Genomic DNA, 20,460 nt, shown 5'->3' on the forward strand with positions numbered 1-20,460 from the left:
TGCCATTGGTCAGGGGACAGGAGGAGCTCTGAGCTGCCATTGGTCGGGGGGCGCGGCAAGAGGAGATCCGCGCTGCCATTGGTCAGGGGGCGGGAATAAAAGGAGCTTTGCACTGCCATTGGTCAGGGGGGGCGGGACAAGAGGAGCTCTGCGCTGCCATTGGTCAGGGGACGGGAGGAGCTCTGCGCTGCCATTGGTCGGGGGGGCGGGGATAAGAGGAGCTTTGCACTGCCATTGGTCAGGGGCGGGGCAAGAGGAGCTCTGTGCTGCTATTGGTCGGGGGGCGGGACAAGAGGAGATCCGCGCTGCCATTGGTCAAGGGGCGGGAATAAAAGGAGCTTTGCACTGCCATTGGTCAGGGGGCGGGACAAGAGGACCTCTGTTCTGCCATTGGTCAGGGGGCGGGGCAAGAGGAGATCCGCGCTGCTATTGGTCAGGGGGGCGGGAATAAGAGGCACCCCGCGCTGCCATTGGCCAGGGGGCGTGGCTAACCGCCTCCAACCCTCCTCGCCGCCATTTTGAAAGTCGGAAGGACCCCGACGGCCATGGGGCGTCTTCGGCAGTGCCTGCAGAGCGGGGAATACGGCGAGCTGCGGGAATGCGCCATGCTGGAGGGAGAATTCCTGCAGGCACGATGGGGGGCAGCCCCGGGCCTTCAGAGCATCTGTGACCCCGTGTGACCCCGTGTGACCCAGTGTGACCCCTGATGCTTTGACCCCATGTGATCCCGTGTGACCCCATGTGACCCCATGTGACCCTATGTGACCCTTGATCCCATGTGACCCCTGATGCTTTGACCCATGTGACCCCGTGTGACCCCGTGTGACCCCGTGTGACCTCTGATGCTTTGACCCCATGTGACCCCGTGTGAACCCATGTGACCCCATCTGACCTTATGTGACCCCTGATCCCATGTGGCCCCTGATGCTTTGACCCCGTGTGACCCCGTGTGACCCCGTGTGACCCTATGTGACCCTTGATTCCACGTGACCCAATGCTTTGACCCCACGTGACCCCCGCTGCTTTGACCCCATGTGACCCCAGGTGACCCCCAACCCCATGTGACCTCTGATGTTCTGACCCCATGTGACCTCTGATCCCACATGACCCCTGATGCTTTGACCCCATGTGACCCCACGTGACCCCACGTGACCCCATGTGACCCCGGATCCCACATGACCCCGATGTTCTGACCCCATGTGACCTCTGATCCCACGTGACCCCTGATGCTTTGACCCCATGTGACCCCATATGACCCCATGTGACCCCATGTGACCTCTGATCCCACGTGACCCCTGATGCTTTGACCCCACGTGACCCCACGTGACCCCACGTGACCCCTGACCCCACCTAACCCCTAAACCCAACCCAAACCTTCACGCGACCCCCCGTTCCTCCGACCCCATCAACACCTGGCCCCACGTGACCCTAAGCCCCCCCCCACGTGACCCCGTGACCTTTGACCCCCAGGTGACCCGCTCAGGTGACGCGGTCTCTTTTGTGGCCGTGGGGGCGGCGGCGCCGAACCGCGATGGGGGCGAACCGGAGCTGCTGTTACTCGCCGCGGCCACCGGGGGGCGACCGAGAGGCGACGTCCGTCTGCTGGCGTCAGTCACAACCCCATAGCGCCCCATAGAAACCCCATAGAGACCCATAGAGACCCATAGGGACCCATAGAGACCCATAGAGACCCATAGAGACCCATAGGAACCCATAGGGACCCATAATGACCCATAGAGACCCATAGAGACCCATAGGGACCCATAGGGACCCATAGCGACCCATAGGAACCCATAGGGACCCATAGGGACCCATAGGGACCCATAGCGACCCATAGGAACCCATAGGGACCCATAGGGACCCATAGGGACCCATAGCGACCCATAGGAACCCATAGGGACCCATAGAGAACCATAGAGAACCATAGAGACCCATAGAGACCCATAGAGACCCATAGGGACCCATAGGAACCCATAGAGACCCATAGGGACCCATAGGGACCCATAGGGACCCATAGCGACCCATAGGAACCCATAGAGACCCATAGGGACCCATAGAGACCCATAGAGACCCATAGGGACCCATAGAGACCCATAGAGAACCATAGGGACCCATAGGGACCCATAGCGTCCCATAGAGACCCATAGCGCCCCATAGCGCCCCATAGAGACCCCCATAGACCCCCCCCATCCCCACAGACCCCCATTGCCCCAACGCCCCCATTTTCCCCCCCAGCCCCACATCCACCCCATAGACCCCCACCCCCCCAGCCCCATAGACCCCCCCAGTGCCCCATAGACCCCCAACCCCACCCAGCCCCATAGAGCCCCCCAGCCCCATAGAACCCCATTGCCCCATAGATCCCTACTGACCCCCAACCCCCCCAGCCCCACATCCGCCCCATAGACACCCCCAGACCCATAGACCCCCCCAGCCCCATAGAACCCCATTGCCCCATAGATCCCTACTGACCCCCAACCCCCCCAGCCCCACATCCGCCCCATAGACCCCCATAGACCCCCCCCAGCCCCATAGAGACCCAATCCCCCCCAGCCCCACATCCACCCCATAGACCCCCACTGCCCCACAGACCCCCCCTGCCCCATAAACCCCCCAAAAGCCCCCAGCCCCACATCCGCCCCCATAGACCCCCCCCAGCCCCATAGACCCCCACTACCCCATAGACCCCACAGACCCCCAACCCCCCCAGCCCCACATCGACCCCATAGACTCCCAACCCCCCCCCAGCCCCATAGACCCCCCCCAGCCCCATAGACCCCACAGACCCCCAACCCCCCCAGCCCCACATCGACCCCATAGACTCCCAACCCCCCCCCAGCCCCATAGACCCCCCCCAGCCCCATAGACCCCATAGACCCCCGGCCCCCCCAGCCCCACATCCGCCCCATGGACCCCCCCAGCCCCATAGAACCCCATTGCCCCATAGATCCCTACTGACCCCCAACCCCCCCTGCCCCACATCGACCCCATAGACTCCCAACCCCCCCCAGCCCCATAGACCCCCCCCAGCCCCATAAACCCCAAAGACCCCCAACCCCCCCCAGCCCCACATCTGCCCCATAGACCCCCAACCCTCCCAGCCCCATAGAGCCCCATTGCCCCATAAACCCCACAGACCCCCGACCCCCCCAGCCCCACATCTGCCCCATAGACCCCAGAGACCCCCATAGACCCCCCCCAGCCCCATAGACCCCCATTGCCCCAATCCCCCCATCTCCCCCCCAGCCCCACATCCACCCCACAGACCCCCCCAGCCCCATAAACCCCCCAAAACCCCCCTGCCCCACATCCGCCCCATAGACCCCCCCCAGCCCCACAGACCCCCATTGCCCCAACCCCCCCATTCCCCCCCCCCAGCCCCACAACCCCCCCAGCCCCACATCTGCCCCATAGACCCCAGAGACCCCCATAGACCCCCCCCAGCCCCATAGACCCCCCCCGCCCCATAGCCCCCCCCATAACCTCCTCCCCCCTTTTCTCCCCCCCCCCAGGCTTCTTCCTCTCTCCCCCCTCCGCCTGTGGCTTCGCCGCCCCCCCAACCTCCCCATGCCCCCCCCGGCCGCCCCCCAACTTTGTGTGGGGCTGCCCCACGGCCGTCGCCTTTACCTGCAGCCCCTCGGCCCCCCCCCGACTTGGACCCCATGGCTGAGGCTGTTGCTGCTCCTTCGACCCCCGGAACGACCCCTGCCCCCCCCCCCCCCCGCCCCCCCAACGGGACCCCCGAAATGAACCCCAATAAAGGCTGAGGGGTTCAATTGTGGGGATGGGGGGTCACTTGTGGGGCGGCTGGGGGGATGGGGGGGTCACTTATGGGGCGGCTGTGGGGATGGGGGGGTCACTTGTGGGGCGGCTGTGGGGATGGGGGGGTCGCTTATGGGGCGGCTGTGGGGCTGGAGGGGGCACTTATGGGGCTGGGGGGTCACTTATGGGGCAGCTGTGGGGCTGTGGGGGTCACTTATGGGGCGACTGTGGGGATGGGGGGTCACTTATGGGGCGGCTGTGTGGATGGGGGGGTCGCTCATGGGGTGGTTGTGGGGCTGGGGGGGTCACTTATGGGGCGGCTGGGGGGATGTGGGGGTCGCTTATGGGGTGGTTGTGGGGCTGGGGGGAGCAATTATGGGGTGGTTGTGGGGCTGGAGGGGGCACTTATGGGGCTGGAGGGGGCACATATGGGGCAGCTGTGGGGCTGGAGGGGGCACTTATGGGGCTGGGGGGTCACTTATGGGGTGGCTGTGGGGATGGGGAGGTCGCTTATGGGGTGGTTGTGGGGCTGGGGTTGCAGTTATGGGGCTGGGGGGAGCAATTATGGGGTGGTTGTGGGGCTGGGGGGGTCACTTGTGGGGCAGCTGTGGGGATGGGGTTGCAGTTAAGGGGCTGGGGGGGTCACTTATGGGGTGGCTGTGGGGATGGGGGGGTCGCTTATGGGGTGGTTGTGGGGCTGGGGGGGTCACTTGTGGGGCAGCTGTGGGGATGGGGTCGCTTATGGGGTGGCTGTGGGGCTGGGGGGGTCACTTATGGGGCGGCTATGGGGCTGGGGGGGCACTTATGGGGCTGGAGGGGGCAATTATGGGGCTGGGGGGTCACTTATGGGGCGGCTGTGGAGTTGGGGGGTCATTTGCGGTGCTGGAGGGGGCACTTATGGGGCAGCTATGGGGCTGTGGGGATGGGGGGGTCACTTGTGGGTCTGGCGGTGCACTTATGGGGCACCTGTGGGGCTGGGGGGTCACTTATGGGGCAGCTGTGGGGATGGGGGGGTCGCTTGTGGGGTTGTTGTGGGGCTCGGGTTGCAGTTATGGGGCTGGGGGGATCGCTTATGGGGCAGCTGTGGCGATGTGGGGGTCACTTATGGGGCGGCTGTGGGGCTGGGGTTGCAGTTATGGGGCTGGGGGGAGCAATTATGGGGTGGTTGTGGGGCTGGGGGGGTCACTTGTGGGGCAGCTGTGGGGCTGGGGTTGCAGTTAAGGGGCTGGGGGGGTCACTTGTGGGGCGGCTGTGGGGATGGGGGGGTCACTTATGGGGCGGATGTGGGGATGGGGGGTCACTTATGGGGCGGCTATGGGGATGGGGGGGTCACTTGTGGGGCGGATGTGGGGCTGGGGGGTCACTTGCGGGGCTGGAGGGGGCACTTATGGGGCAGCTATGGGAATGTGGGGGTCACTTATGTGGAGGCTGGGGGGATGGGGGGTCACTTGTGGGGCAGCTGTGGGTCTGAATGTTCACTTATGGGGCAGGAGGGGGAACTTATGGGGCAGCTGTGGGTCTGAATGTTCACTTATGGGGCAGGAGGGGGCACTTATGGGGCAGCTATGGGTCTGAATGTTCACTTATGGGGCTGGAGGGGGAACTTATGGGGCTGGAGGGAGAACTTATGGGGCAGCTGTGGGTCTGAATGTTCACTTATGGGGCAGGAGGGGGCACTTATGGGGCAGCTATGGGTCTGAATGTTCACTTATGGGGCAGGAGGGGGCACTTATGGGGCAGCTATGGGTCTGAATGTTCACTTATGGCGCTGGAGGGGGAACTTATGGGGCAGCTGTGGGTCTGAATGTTCACTTATGGGGCTGGAGGGCCACTTATGGGGCTGGGGGGCCACTTATGGGGCTGGGGGGGCACTTATGGGGCTGCTGTGGGGCTGGAGGGGGCACTTACGGGGCAGCTGTGGGTCTGTATGTTCACTTATGGGGCTGGAGGGAGAACTTATGGGGCAGCTGTCGGGCTGGGGGGGCACTTATGGGGCTGGAGGGCCACTTATGGGGCTGCTGTGGGGCAGGAGGGGGCACTTGTGGGGCAGCTGTGGGTCTGGGGGGCACTTATGGGGTAGAGGTGTACTTATGGGGCAGCTGTGGGTCTGAATGTTCACTTATGGGGCTGGAGGGGGCACTTGTGGGGCAGCTGTGGGTCTGGCGGTGCACTTATGGGGCTGGGGGGCCACTTATGGGGCTGCTGTGGGGCAGGAGGGGGCACTTGTGGGGCAGCTGTGGGTCTGGAGGGGCACTTATGGGGCTGGAGGGAGAACTTATGGGGCAGCTGTGGGTCTGGAGGGGCACTTATGGGGCTGGAGGGAGAACTTATGGGGCAGCTGTGGGTCTGAATGTTCACTTATGGGGCTGGAGGTGCACTTATGGGGCAGCGATGGGTCTGAATGTTCACTTATGGGGCTGGAGGGAGAACTTATGGGGCAGCTGTGGGTCTGAATGTTCACTTATGGGGCTGGAGGGGGCACTTATGGGGCAGCTGTGGGTCTGAATGTTCACTTATGGGGCTGGAGGGGGCACTTATGGGGCAGCTGTGGGTCTGAATGTTCACTTATGGGGCTGGAGGGGGCACTTATGGGGCAGCTGTGGGTCTGAATGTTCACTTATGGGGCTGGAGGGGCACTTATGGGGCAGCTGTGGGTCTGAATGTTCACTTATGGGGCTTGAGGTGCACTTGTGGGGCAGCTGTGGGTCAGAATGTTCACTTATGGGGCTGAAGGGGGAACTTATGGGGCAGCTGTGGGTCTGAATGTTCACTTATGGGGCTGGAGGGGCACTTATGGGGCTGGAGGTGCACTTATGGGGCAGCTATGGGTCTGAATGTTCACTTATGGGGCTGGAGGGGGAACTTATGGGGCAGCTGTGGGTCTGAATGTTCACTTATGGGGCTGGAGGGGCACTTATGGGGCAGGAGGGGGCACTTATGGGGCAGCTGTGGGTCTGAATGTTCACTTATGGGCAGGAGGGGGCACTTATGGGGCAGCTGTGGGGCTGGGGCTGCACTTATGGGGCTGGGGGGCCACTTATGGGGCTGCTGTGGGGCTGGCGGAGGAACTTATGGGGCAGCTGTGGGTCTGAATGTTCACTTATGGGGCTGAAGGGGGAACTTATGGGGCAGCTGTGGGTCTGAATGTTCACTTATGGGCAGGAGGGGGCACTTATGGGGCAGCTGTGGGGCTGGGGCTGCACTTATGGGGCTGGGGGTGCACTTATGGGGCTGGGGGGCCACTTATGGGGCTGCTGTGGGGCTGGCGGAGGAACTTATGGGGCAGCTGTGGGTCTGAATGTTCACTTATGGCGCTGGAGGGGGAACTTATGGGGCAGCTGTGGGTCTGAATGTTCACTTATGGGGCTGGAGGGCCACTTATGGGGCTGGGGGGCCACTTATGGGGCTGGGGGGGCACTTATAGGGCTGCTGTGGGGCTGGAGGGGGCACTTGTGGGGCAGCTGTGGGTCTGAATGTTCACTTATGGGGCTGGAGGGGGAACTTATGGGGCAGCTGTGGGTCTGAATGTTCACTTATGGAGCTGTGGGGTCACTTGTGGGGCAGGAGGGGGCACTTGTGGGGCAGCTGTGGGTCTGGGGGGGCACTTATGGGGCTGGAGGTGCACTTATGGGGCAGCTATGGGTCTGAATGTTCACTTATGGGGCTGGAGGGGGCACTTATGGGGCAGCGGTGGGTCTGAATGTTCACTTATGGGGCTGGAGGGGGGACTTATGGGGCAGCTGTGGGTCTGAATGTTCACTTATGGGGCTGGAGGGGGAACTTATGGGGCTGCTGTGGGGCTGGAGGGGGCACTTATGGGGCAGCTATGGGTCTGAATGTTCACTTATGGGGCAGTAGGGGGCACTTATGGGGCAGCTGTGGGTCTGGGGGTGCACTTATGGGTCTGGTGGTGCACTTATGGGGTTGGGGGGCCACTTATGGGGCTGGGGGGCCACTTATGGGGCTGCTGTGGGGCTGGAGGGGGCACTTATGGGGCAGCTGTGGGTCTGAATGTTCACTTATGGGGCTGGAGGGGGAACTTATGGGGCTGCTGTGGGTCTGAATGTTCACTTATGGGGCTGGAGGCAGAACTTATGGGGCAGCTGTGGGTCTGGGGGGCACTTATGGGGCAGGAGGGGGCACTTATGGGGCAGCTGTGGGTCTGAATGTTCACTTATGGGGCTGGAGGGGGCACTTATGGGGCAGCTGTGGGTCTGAATGTTCACTTATGGGTCTGAATGTTCACTTATGGGGCTGGAGGGAGAACTTATGGGGCAGCGGTGGGTCTGAATGTTCACTTATGGGGCTGGAGGGGGGACTTATGGGGCAGCTGTGGGTCTGAATGTTCACTTATGGGGCTGGAGGGGGAACTTATGGGTCTGCTGTGGGGCTGGAGGGGGCACTTATGGGGCAGCTGTGGGTCTGAATGTTCACTTATGGGGCTGGGGGGCCACTTATGGGGCAGCCCCACGGCGCAGCGGACAGACAGATGGAGGCGGGCAGACGGACACACTGCGTTTATTGGCACTGCAGGCAGCGATGCAACACCTGTGGGAAACAGACCCAAAATGCCCCCATTTCAGCCCAAAATTCAACCCCAAAATCCCCAAATTTCACCCCCAAAATTTGGCCTGAAATCCCCAAATTTCACCCCAGAAAAGAGCCCCAAAACCTGCAAATTTCACCCCAAAAAATGACCCCAAAATTTCCCCGTTTCAGCCCAAAATTCAACCCCAAAATCCCCCCATTTCAGCCCAAAAAAGAGCCCCCAAATCCTCAAATCTCACCCCAAAAAATGACCCCAAAATCCTCAAATCTCACCCCAAAAAATGACCGCAAAATTCCCAAATTTCACCCCAAAAAATGGACCCAAAATTCCCAAATTTCACCCCCAAAAAAATGACCCCAAAATCCTCAAATCTCACCCCAAAAAAGAGCCCCAAATCTTCAAATCTCACCCCAAAAAATGACCCCAAAATTCCCAAATTTCACCTAAAAAATGGCCCCAAAATTCCCAAATTTCACCCCCAAAATTTGGCCTGAAATCCCCAAATTTCACCCCAGAAAAGAGCCCCCAAATCTTCAAATTTCACCCCAAAAAAGAGCCCCAAAATTCCCAAATTTCACCTAAAAAATGACCCCAAAATTCCCAAATTTCACCCCAAAAAATAGCCCCAAAATCTTCAAATTTCACCCCAAAAAAGAGCCCCAAAACTTGCAAATTTCAGCCCAAAATGGCCCCAAAATTCCCAAATCTCACCCCAAAAAATGACCCCAAAATTCCCCTATTTCAGCCCAAAAAAGAGCCCCAAAAATCCCAAATTTCACCCCCAAAATTTGGCCTGAAATCCCCAAATTTCACCCCAGAAAAGAGCCCCAAAATCTTCAAAATTCACCCCAAAAAATGACCCCAAAATTCCCAAATTTCACCCCAAAAAAGAGCCCCCAAATCCTCAAATCTCACCCCAAAAAAGAGCCCCAAAATTCCCAAATTTCACCCCCAAAATTTGGCCTGAAATCCCCAAATTTCACCCCAAAAAAGAGCCCCAAATCCTCAAATCCCACCCCCCAAAAAAGAGCCCCAAAATTCCCAAATTTCACCTAAAAAATGACCCCAAAATTCCCAAATTTCACCCCAAAAAAGAGCCCCAAAATTCCCAAGTTTCACCCCCAAAATTTGGCCTGAAATCCTCAAATTTCACCCCCGAAAAGAGTCCCAAAATTCCCAAATTTCACCCCCAAATTTGGCCTGAAATCCCCAAAATTCACCCCAAAAAAGAGCCCCAAAATCCTCAGATTTCACCCCAAAAAAGAGCCCCAAAATCCTCAAATTTCACCCACAAAAATGACCCCAAAATTCCCAAATTTCACCCCCAAAAATGACCCCAAAATTCCCCCATTTCAGCCCAAATTTCAACCCCAAAATCCCCCAATTTCAGCCCAAAAAAGAGCCCCAAAATCCTCAAATCTCACCCCAAAAAATGACCCCAAAATTCCCAAGTTTCACCCCCCAAAAAAGAGCCCCAAAATTCCCAAATTTCACCTAAAAAATGACCCCAAAATTCCCAAATTTCACCCCAAAAAAGAGCCCCAAAATTCCCAAGTTTCACCCCCAAAATTTGGCCTGAAATCCTCAAATTTCACCCCAGAAAAGAGTCCCAAAATTCCCAAATTTCACCCCCAAATTTGGCCTGAAATCCCCAAAATTCACCCCAAAAAAGAGCCCCAAAATCCTCAGATTTCACCCCAAAAAAGAGCCCCAAAATCCTCAAATTTCACCCACAAAAATGACCCCAAAATTCCCAAATTTCACCCCCAAAAATGACCCCAAAATTCCCCCATTTCAGCCCAAAATTCAACCCCAAAATCCCCCAATTTCAGCCCAAAAAAGAGCCCCAAAATCCTCAAATCTCACCCCAAAAAATGACCCCAAAATTCCCAAGTTTCACCCCCCAAAAAAGAGCCCCAAAATCTTCACATTTCAGCCTAAAAAATGGCCTCCAAAATTCCCAAATTTCACCCCAAAAAAGAGCCCCAAAATTCCCAAGTTTCACCCCCAAAATTTGGCCTGAAATCCTCAAATTTCACCCCAGAAAAGAGTCCCAAAATTCCCAAATTTCACCCCCAAATTTGGCCTGAAATCCCCAAAATTCACCCCAAAAAAGAGCCCCAAAATCCTCAGATTTCACCCCAAAAAAGAGCCCCAAAATCCTCAAATTTCACCCACAAAAATGACCCCAAAATTCCCAAATTTCACCCCCAAAAATGACCCCAAAATTCCCCCATTTCACCCCAAAATTCAACCCCAAAATCCCCCAATTTCAGCCCAAAAAAGAGCCCCAAAATCCTCAAATCTCACCCCAAAAAATGACCCCAAAATTCCCAAGTTTCACCCCCCAAAAAAGAGCCCCAAAATTCCCAAATTTCACCTAAAAAATGACCCCAAAATTCCCAAATTTCACCCCAAAAAAGAGCCCCAAAATTCCCAAGTTTCACCCCCAAAATTTGGCCTGAAATCCTCAAATTTCACCCCAGAAAAGAGTCCCAAAATTCCCAAATTTCACCCCCAAATTTGGCCTGAAATCCCCAAAATTCACCCCAAAAAAGAGCCCCAAAATCCTCAGATTTCACCCCAAAAAAGAGCCCCAAAATCCTCAAATTTCACCCACAAAAATGACCCCAAAATTCCCAAATTTCACCCCCAAAAATGACCCCAAAATTCCCCCATTTCACCCCAAAATTCAACCCCAAAATCCCCCAATTTCAGCCCAAAAAAGAGCCCCAAAATCCTCAAATCTCACCCCAAAAAATGACCCCAAAATTCCCAAGTTTCACCCCCCAAAAAAGAGCCCCAAAATTCCCAAATTTCACCTAAAAAATGACCCCAAAATTCCCAAATTTCACCCCAAAAAAGAGCCCCAAAATTCCCAAGTTTCACCCCCAAAATTTGGCCTGAAATCCTCAAATTTCACCCCAGAAAAGAGTCCCAAAATTCCCAAATTTCACCCCCAAATTTGGCCTGAAATCCCCAAAATTCACCCCAAAAAAGAGCCCCAAAATCCTCAGATTTCACCCCAAAAAAGAGCCCCAAAATCCTCAAATTTCACCCACAAAAATGACCCCAAAATTCCCAAATTTCACCCCCAAAAATGACCCCAAAATTCCCCCATTTCACCCCAAAATTCAACCCCAAAATCCCCCAATTTCAGCCCAAAAAAGAGCCCCAAAATCCTCAAATCTCACCCCAAAAAATGACCCCAAAATTCCCAAGTTTCACCCCAAAAAAGAGCCCCAAAATCCTCAGATTTCACGCAAAAAAGAGCCTCAAAACCTTCAAATTTCACCCTCAAATGGCCCCAAAATTCCCAAATTTCACCCCAAAAAAGAGCCCCAAAATCTTCACATTTCAGCCTAAAAAATGGCCTCCAAAATCTTCAAATCTCACCCCAAAAAAGAGCCCCAAAATTCCCAAATTTCACCTGAAAAATGACCCCAAAATTCCCAATTTTCACCCCCAAAATTTGGCCTGAAATTCCCAAATCTCACCCCAAAAAAGAGCCCCAAAATTCCCAAATTTCACCTAAAAAATGGACCCAAAATTCCCAAATTTCAAACCCAAAATTTGTCCTGAAATCCCCAAATTTCACCCCAGAAAAGAGCCCCAAAATTCCCAAATTTCACCCCAAAAAATGGACCCAAAATTCCCAAATTTCAACCCCAAAATTTGTCCTGAAATCCTCAAATTTCACCCCAAAAAAGAGCCCCAAAATTCCCAAATTTCAACCCAAAAAAGAGCCCCAAAATCTTCACATTTCAGCCTAAAAAATGGCACTAAAATTCCCGAATTTCACCCCAAAAAAAGAGCCCCAAAATCTTCAAATTTCACCCCAAAAAAGAGCCCCAAAACTTGCAAATTTCACCCCCAAAATGGCCCCAAAATTCCCAAATCTCACCCCAAAAAATGACCCCAAAATTCCCCTATTTCAGCCCAAAAAAGAGCCCCAAAAATCCCAAATTTCACCCCCAAAATTTGGCCTGAAATCCCCAAATTTCACGCCAGAAAAGAGCCCCAAAATCTTCAAAATTCACCCCAAAAATGACCCCAAAATTCCCAAATTTCACCCCAAAAAAGAGCCCCAAAATTCCCAAATTTCACCCCAGAAAAGAGCCCCAAAATCTTCAAATTTCACCCCAAAAAAGAGCCCCAAAATTCCCAAATTTCACCTAAAAAATGACCCCAAAATTCCCGAATTTCACCTAAAAAATGGACCCAAAATTCCCAAATTTCACCCCCCAAATTTGTCCTGAAATCCCCAAATTTCACCCCAAAAAAGAGCCCCAAAATTCCCTAATTTCACCCCAAAAAAGAGCCCCAAAATCTTCAAATCTCACCCCAAAAAATGGCCCCAAAATTCCCAAGTTTCACCCCCAAAATTTGGCCTGAAATCCCCAAAATTCACCCCAAAAAAGAGCCCCAAAACCTTCAAAGTTTACCTTAAAAAATGGCACTAAAATTCCCGAATTTCACCCCGAAAAAAGAGCCCCAAAATCTTCAAAATTCACCCAAAAAAAATGGCCCCCAAAATTCCCGAATTTCACCCCAAAAAAGAGCCCCAAAATCTTCAAATCTCACCCCCAAAAATGGCCCCAAAATTCCCAAATTTCACCCCAGAAAAGAGCCCCAAAATCCTCAAATTTCACCCCAAAAAATGACCCCAAAATTCCCAAATTTCACCCCAAAAAAGAGCCCCAAAATCTTCAAATCTCACCCCAAAAAAGAGCCCAAAAATTCCCAAATTTCACCCCCAAAATTTGTCCTCAAATCCCCAAATTTCACCCCAAAAAAGACCCCAAAACCTTCAAATCTCACCCTAAAAAATGGCCCCAAAATTCCCAAATTTCACCCCCAAAATTTGGCCTGAAATCCCCAAATCTCACCCCAAAAAAGAGCCCAAAACCTTCAAATCTCACCCTAAAAAATGGCCCCAAAATTCCCAAATTTCACCCCCAAAATTTGGCCTGAAATCCCCAAATCTCACCCCAAAAAAGAGCCCAAAATCCTCAAATCTCACCCTAAAAAATGGCCCCAAAATTCCCAAATTTCATCCCAAAAAAGAGCCCCAAAATCCCCAAATCTCACCCCAAAAAAGAGCCCCAGAATCTTCAAATTTCACCCTAAAAAATGACCCCAAAATTCCCAAATTTCACCCCGAAAAAGAGCCCCCAAATCTTCAAATTTTACCCTAAAAAAATTCCCAAGTTTCACCCGAAAAAAGAGCCCCAAAATCTTCAAAATTCACCCAAAAAAAATGGCCCCCAAAATTCCCGAATTTCACCCCAAAAAAGAGCCCCAAAATCTTCAAATCTCACCCCCAAAAATGGCCCCAAAATTCCCAAATTTCACCCCAAAAAAGAGCCCCAAAATCCTCAAATTTCACCCCAAAAAATGACCCCAAAATTCCCAAATTTCACCCCAAAAAAGAGCCCAAAATCCTCAAATCTCACCCTAAAAAATGGCCCCAAAATTCCCAAATTTCATCCCAAAAAAGAGCCCCAAAATCCCCAAATCTCACCCCAAAAAAGAGCCCCAAAATCTTCAAATCTCACCCCCAAAAATGGCCCCAAAATTCCCAAATTTCACCCCAAAAAAGAGCCCCAAATCTTCAAATCTCACCCCAAAAAATGACCCCAAAATTCCCAAATTTCACCCCAAAAAATGGCCCCAAAATTCCCAAATTTCACCTAAAAAATGGCCCCAAAATTCCCAAATTTCACCTAAAAAATGGCCCCAAAATTCCCAAATTTCACCCCCAAAATTTGGCCTGAAATCCCCAAATTTCACCCCAGAAAAGAGCCCCCAAATCTTCAAATTTCACCCCAAAAAAGAGCCCCAAAATTCCCAAATTTCACCTAAAAAATGACCCCAAAATTCCCAAATTTCACCCCAAAAAATAGCCCCAAAATCTTCAAATTTCACCCCAAAAAAGAGCCCCAAAACTTGCAAATTTCAGCCCAAAATGGCCCCAAAATTCCCAAATCTCACCCCAAAAAATGACCCCAAAATTCCCCTATTTCAGCCCAAAAAAGAGCCCCAAAAATCCCAAATTTCACCCCCAAAATTTGGCCTGAAATCCCCAAATTTCACCCCAGAAAAGAGCCCCAAAATCTTCAAAATTCACCCCAAAAAATGACCCCAAAATTCCCAAATTTCACCCCAAAAAAGAGCCCCCAAATCCTCAAATCTCACCCCAAAAAAGAGCCCCAAAATTCCCAAATTTCACCCCCAAAATTTGGCCTGAAATCCCCAAATTTCACCCCAAAAAAGAGCCCCAAATCCTCAAATCTCACCCCCCAAAAAAGAGCCCCAAAATTCCCAAATTTCACCTAAAAAATGACCCCAAAATTCCCAAATTTCACCCCAAAAAAGAGCCCCAAAATTCCCAAGTTTCACCCCCAAAATTTGGCCTGAAATCCTCAAATTTCACCCCCGAAAAGAGTCCCAAAATTCCCAAATTTCACCCCCAAATTTGGCCTGAAATCCCCAAAATTCACCCCAAAAAAGAGCCCCAAAATCCTCAGATTTCACCCCAAAAAAGAGCCCCAAAATCCTCAAATTTCACCCACAAAAATGACCCCAAAATTCCCAAATTTCACCCCCAAAAATGACCCCAAAATTCCCCCATTTCAGCCCAAAATTCAACCCCAAAATCCCCCAATTTCAGCCCAAAAAAGAGCCCCAAAATCCTCAAATCTCACCCCAAAAAATGACCCCAAAATTCCCAAGTTTCACCCCCCAAAAAAGAGCCCCAAAATTCCCAAATTTCACCTAAAAAATGACCCCAAAATTCCCAAATTTCACCCCAAAAAAGAGCCCCAAAATTCCCAAGTTTCACCCCCAAAATTTGGCCTGAAATCCTCAAATTTCACCCCAGAAAAGAGTCCCAAAATTCCCAAATTTCACCCCCAAATTTGGCCTGAAATCCCCAAAATTCACCCCAAAAAAGAGCCCCAAAATCCTCAGATTTCACCCCAAAAAAGAGCCCCAAAATCCTCAAATTTCACCCACAAAAATGACCCCAAAATTCCCAAATTTCACCCCCAAAAATGACCCCAAAATTCCCCCATTTCAGCCCAAAATTCAACCCCAAAATCCCCCAATTTCAGCCCAAAAAAGAGCCCCAAAATCCTCAAATCTCACCCCAAAAAATGACCCCAAAATTCCCAAGTTTCACCCCCCAAAAAAGAGCCCCAAAATTCCCAAATTTCACCTAAAAAATGACCCCAAAATTCCCAAATTTCACCCCAAAAAAGAGCCCCAAAATTCCCAAGTTTCACCCCCAAAATTTGGCCTGAAATCCTCAAATTTCACCCCAGAAAAGAGTCCCAAAATTCCCAAATTTCACCCCCAAATTTGGCCTGAAATCCCCAAAATTCACCCCAAAAAAGAGCCCCAAAATCCTCAGATTTCACCCCAAAAAAGAGCCCCAAAATCCTCAAATTTCACCCACAAAAATGACCCCAAAATTCCCAAATTTCACCCCCAAAAATGACCCCAAAATTCCCCCATTTCAGCCCAAAATTCAACCCCAAAATCCCCCAATTTCAGCCCAAAAAAGAGCCCCAAAATCCTCAAATCTCACCCCAAAAAATGACCCCAAAATTCCCAAGTTTCACCCCCCAAAAAAGAGCCCCAAAATCTTCACATTTCAGCCTAAAAAATGGCCTCCAAAATTCCCAAATTTCACCCCAAAAAAGAGCCCCAAAATTCCCAAGTTTCACCCCCAAAATTTGGCCTGAAATCCTCAAATTTCACCCCAGAAAAGAGTCCCAAAATTCCCAAATTTCACCCCCAAATTTGGCCTGAAATCCCCAAAATTCACCCCAAAAAAGAGCCCCAAAATCCTCAGATTTCACCCCAAAAAAGAGCCCCAAAATCCTCAAATTTCACCCACAAAAATGACCCCAAAATTCCCAAATTTCACCCCCAAAAATGACCCCAAAATTCCCCCATTTCAGCCCAAAATTCAACCCCAAAATCCCCCAATTTCAGCCCAAAAAAGAGCCCCAAAATCCTCAAATCTCACCCCAAAAAATGACCCCAAAATTCCCAAGTTTCACCCCCCAAAAAAGAGCCCCAAAATTCCCAAATTTCACCTAAAAAATGACCCCAAAATTCCCAAATTTCACCCCAAAAAAGAGCCCCAAAATTCCCAAGTTTCACCCCCAAAATTTGGCCTGAAATCCTCAAATTTCACCCCAGAAAAGAGTCCCAAAATTCCCAAATTTCACCCCCAAATTTGGCCTGAAATCCCCAAAATTCACCCCAAAAAAGAGCCCCAAAATCCTCAGATTTCACCCCAAAAAAGAGCCCCAAAATCCTCAAATTTCACCCACAAAAATGACCCCAAAATTCCCAAATTTCACCCCCAAAAATGACCCCAAAATTCCCCCATTTCACCCCAAAATTCAACCCCAAAATCCCCCAATTTCAGCCCAAAAAAGAGCCCCAAAATCCTCAAATCTCACCCCAAAAAATGACCCCAAAATTCCCAAGTTTCACCCCCCAAAAAAGAGCCCCAAAATTCCCAAATTTCACCTAAAAAATGACCCCAAAATTCCCAAATTTCACCCCAAAAAAGAGCCCCAAAATTCCCAAGTTTCACCCCCAAAATTTGGCCTGAAATCCTCAAATTTCACCCCAGAAAAGAGTCCCAAAATTCCCAAATTTCACCCCCAAATTTGGCCTGAAATCCCCAAAATTCACCCCAAAAAAGAGCCCCAAAATCCTCAGATTTCACCCCAAAAAAGAGCCCCAAAATCCTCAAATTTCACCCACAAAAATGACCCCAAAATTCCCAAATTTCACCCCCAAAAATGACCCCAAAATTCCCCCATTTCACCCCAAAATTCAACCCCAAAATCCCCCAATTTCAGCCCAAAAAAGAGCCCCAAAATCCTCAAATCTCACCCCAAAAAATGACCCCAAAATTCCCAAGTTTCACCCCAAAAAAGAGCCCCAAAATCCTCAGATTTCACGCAAAAAAGAGCCTCAAAACCTTCAAATTTCACCCTCAAATGGCCCCAAAATTCCCAAATTTCACCCCAAAAAAGAGCCCCAAAATCTTCACATTTCAGCCTAAAAAATGGCCTCCAAAATCTTCAAATCTCACCCCAAAAAAGAGCCCCAAAATTCCCAAATTTCACCTGAAAAATGACCCCAAAATTCCCAATTTTCACCCCCAAAATTTGGCCTGAAATTCCCAAATCTCACCCCAAAAAAGAGCCCCAAAATTCCCAAATTTCACCTAAAAAATGGACCCAAAATTCCCAAATTTCAAACCCAAAATTTGTCCTGAAATCCCCAAATTTCACCCCAGAAAAGAGCCCCAAAATTCCCAAATTTCACCCCAAAAAATGGACCCAAAATTCCCAAATTTCAACCCCAAAATTTGTCCTGAAATCCTCAAATTTCACCCCAAAAAAGAGCCCCAAAATTCCCAAATTTCAACCCAAAAAAGAGCCCCAAAATCTTCACATTTCAGCCTAAAAAATGGCACTAAAATTCCCGAATTTCACCCCAAAAAAAGAGCCCCAAAATCTTCAAATTTCACCCCAAAAAAGAGCCCCAAAACTTGCAAATTTCACCCCCAAAATGGCCCCAAAATTCCCAAATCTCACCCCAAAAAATGACCCCAAAATTCCCCTATTTCAGCCCAAAAAAGAGCCCCAAAAATCCCAAATTTCACCCCCAAAATTTGGCCTGAAATCCCCAAATTTCACGCCAGAAAAGAGCCCCAAAATCTTCAAAATTCACCCCAAAAATGACCCCAAAATTCCCAAATTTCACCCCAAAAAAGAGCCCCAAAATTCCCAAATTTCACCCCAGAAAAGAGCCCCAAAATCTTCAAATTTCACCCCAAAAAAGAGCCCCAAAATTCCCAAATTTCACCTAAAAAATGACCCCAAAATTCCCGAATTTCACCTAAAAAATGGACCCAAAATTCCCAAATTTCACCCCCCAAATTTGTCCTGAAATCCCCAAATTTCACCCCAAAAAAGAGCCCCAAAATTCCCTAATTTCACCCCAAAAAAGAGCCCCAAAATCTTCAAATCTCACCCCAAAAAATGGCCCCAAAATTCCCAAGTTTCACCCCCAAAATTTGGCCTGAAATCCCCAAAATTCACCCCAAAAAAGAGCCCCAAAACCTTCAAAGTTTACCTTAAAAAATGGCACTAAAATTCCCAAGTTTCACCCCGAAAAAAGAGCCCCAAAATCTTCAAAATTCACCCAAAAAAAATGGCCCCCAAAATTCCCGAATTTCACCCCAAAAAAGAGCCCCAAAATCTTCAAATCTCACCCCCAAAAATGGCCCCAAAATTCCCAAATTTCACCCCAGAAAAGAGCCCCAAAATCCTCAAATTTCACCCCAAAAAATGACCCCAAAATTCCCAAATTTCACCCCAAAAAAGAGCCCCAAAATCTTCAAATCTCACCCCAAAAAAGAGCCCAAAAATTCCCAAATTTCACCCCCAAAATTTGTCCTCAAATCCCCAAATTTCACCCCAAAAAAGACCCCAAAACCTTCAAATCTCACCCTAAAAAATGGCCCCAAAATTCCCAAATTTCACCCCCAAAATTTGGCCTGAAATCCCCAAATCTCACCCCAAAAAAGAGCCCAAAATCCTCAAATCTCACCCTAAAAAATGGCCCCAAAATTCCCAAATTTCATCCCAAAAAAGAGCCCCAAAATCCCCAAATCTCACCCCAAAAAAGAGCCCCAGAATCTTCAAATTTCACCCTAAAAAATGACCCCAAAATTCCCAAATTTCACCCCGAAAAAGAGCCCCCAAATCTTCAAATTTTACCCTAAAAAAATTCCCAAGTTTCACCCGAAAAAAGAGCCACAAAATCTTCAAAATTCACCCAAAAAAAATGGCCCCCAAAATTCCCGAATTTCACCCCAAAAAAGAGCCCCAAAATCTTCAAATCTCACCCCCAAAAATGGCCCCAAAATTCCCAAATTTCACCCCAAAAAAGAGCCCCAAAATCTTCAAATTTCACCCTAAAAAATGGCCCCAAAATTCCCGAATTTCACCCCAAAAAATGGCCACAAATCTTCAAATTTCACCCCAGAAAAGAGCCCCAAAATCCTCAAATTTCACCCCAAAAAATGACCCCAAAATTCCCAAATCTCACCCCAAAAAAGAGCCCCAAAATCCTCAAATCTCACCCTAAAAAATGACCCCAAAATTCCCGAATTTCACCCCCAAAAATGGCCCCAAAATTCCAAAATTTCACCCCAAAAAAGAGCCCCAAAATTCCCAAATTTCACCTAAAAAATGACCCCAAAATTCCCGAATTTTACCCCAAAAAAGAGCCCCAAAATTCCCAAATTTCACCCCCAAAATTTGGCCTGACATCCCCAAATTTCACCCCAAAAAAGAGCCCAAAATCGTAAATCCGACTCCAAAAATCCCAAATCTGCCCCCCGAAAAACCCCAAAAATCCCAAAAAGCCCCAAAAAGCCCCAAAATCCCCGAATCTCACCCCAAAAACGCCGCTCTGCGCTGCGCTCCTCACTGCGGCACTGCGGGGAGAGAGACACTGCTGCCCCATAGCTGCCCCATAGCTCTGCCCCATAGCTGCCCCATAGCTGCCCCATAGCTCTGCCCCATAGCTGCCCCATAGCTGCCCCATAGCGGCCCCATAGCGGCCCCATAGCCGCCCCATGGCTGCCCCATAGCGGCCCCATATCTGCCCCATAAGTGCCCCATAGCTGCCCCATAGCTGCCCCATAGCTCTGCCCCATAGCTGCCCCATAGCTGCCCCATAGCGGCCCCATAGCCGCCCCATGGCTGCCCCATGGCGGCCCCATATCTGCCCCATAAGTGCCCCATAGCTCTGCCCCATGGCTGCCCCATAGCTGCCCCATAGCCGCCCCATAGCGGCCCCATAGCTGCCCCACAGCTGCCCCACAGCTGCCCCATAGCCGCCCCATAGCGGCCCCATAGCGGCCCCATAGCTGCCCCGTAAGTGCCCCATAGCTGCCCCACAGCCGCCCCATAAGTGCCCCATAGCTGCCCTATAAGTGCCCCATAGCTCTGCCCCATAGCTGCCCCATAGCGGCCCCATAGCCGCCCCATGGCTGCCCTATAAGTGCCACATAGCTCTGCCCCATAGCTGCCCCATAGCTGCCC

General features: G+C 51.1%; 1 protein-coding gene and 1 long non-coding RNA gene across 2 annotated transcripts in view; one reads left to right on the forward strand and one right to left on the reverse strand.

The window, feature by feature from the left end:
- The first annotated feature begins 316 nt into the window (after positions 1–316).
- LOC116241245 (uncharacterized) lies at positions 317–3,624 on the forward strand. Its single transcript, XR_016460658.1, has 3 exons — positions 317–629; positions 1,471–1,607; positions 3,513–3,624. It is a non-coding gene; the product is annotated as an uncharacterized LOC116241245 (long non-coding RNA).
- Positions 3,625–8,264: 4,640 nt separating this feature from the next.
- Positions 8,265–20,460, reverse strand: part of MYBPC2 (myosin binding protein C2) — a 117,304-nt gene continuing 105,108 nt past the window's right edge. The window contains exons 29-30 of the mRNA XM_090127566.1: positions 19,811–19,850; positions 8,265–8,310 (exon numbers count right to left, since the gene is read on the reverse strand). Coding sequence (XP_089983692.1) covers positions 19,840–19,850 — 11 coding nt within the window. The 3' untranslated portion in view covers positions 8,265–8,310; positions 19,811–19,839. The remainder of the gene's footprint in view (positions 8,311–19,810; positions 19,851–20,460) is intronic.

Source organism: Phasianus colchicus, chromosome 31 (assembly GCF_987193195.1).
Source record: "Phasianus colchicus chromosome 31, bPhaCol1.hap1.1, whole genome shotgun sequence".
Taxonomy (NCBI): Eukaryota; Metazoa; Chordata; class Aves; order Galliformes; family Phasianidae; genus Phasianus; species Phasianus colchicus.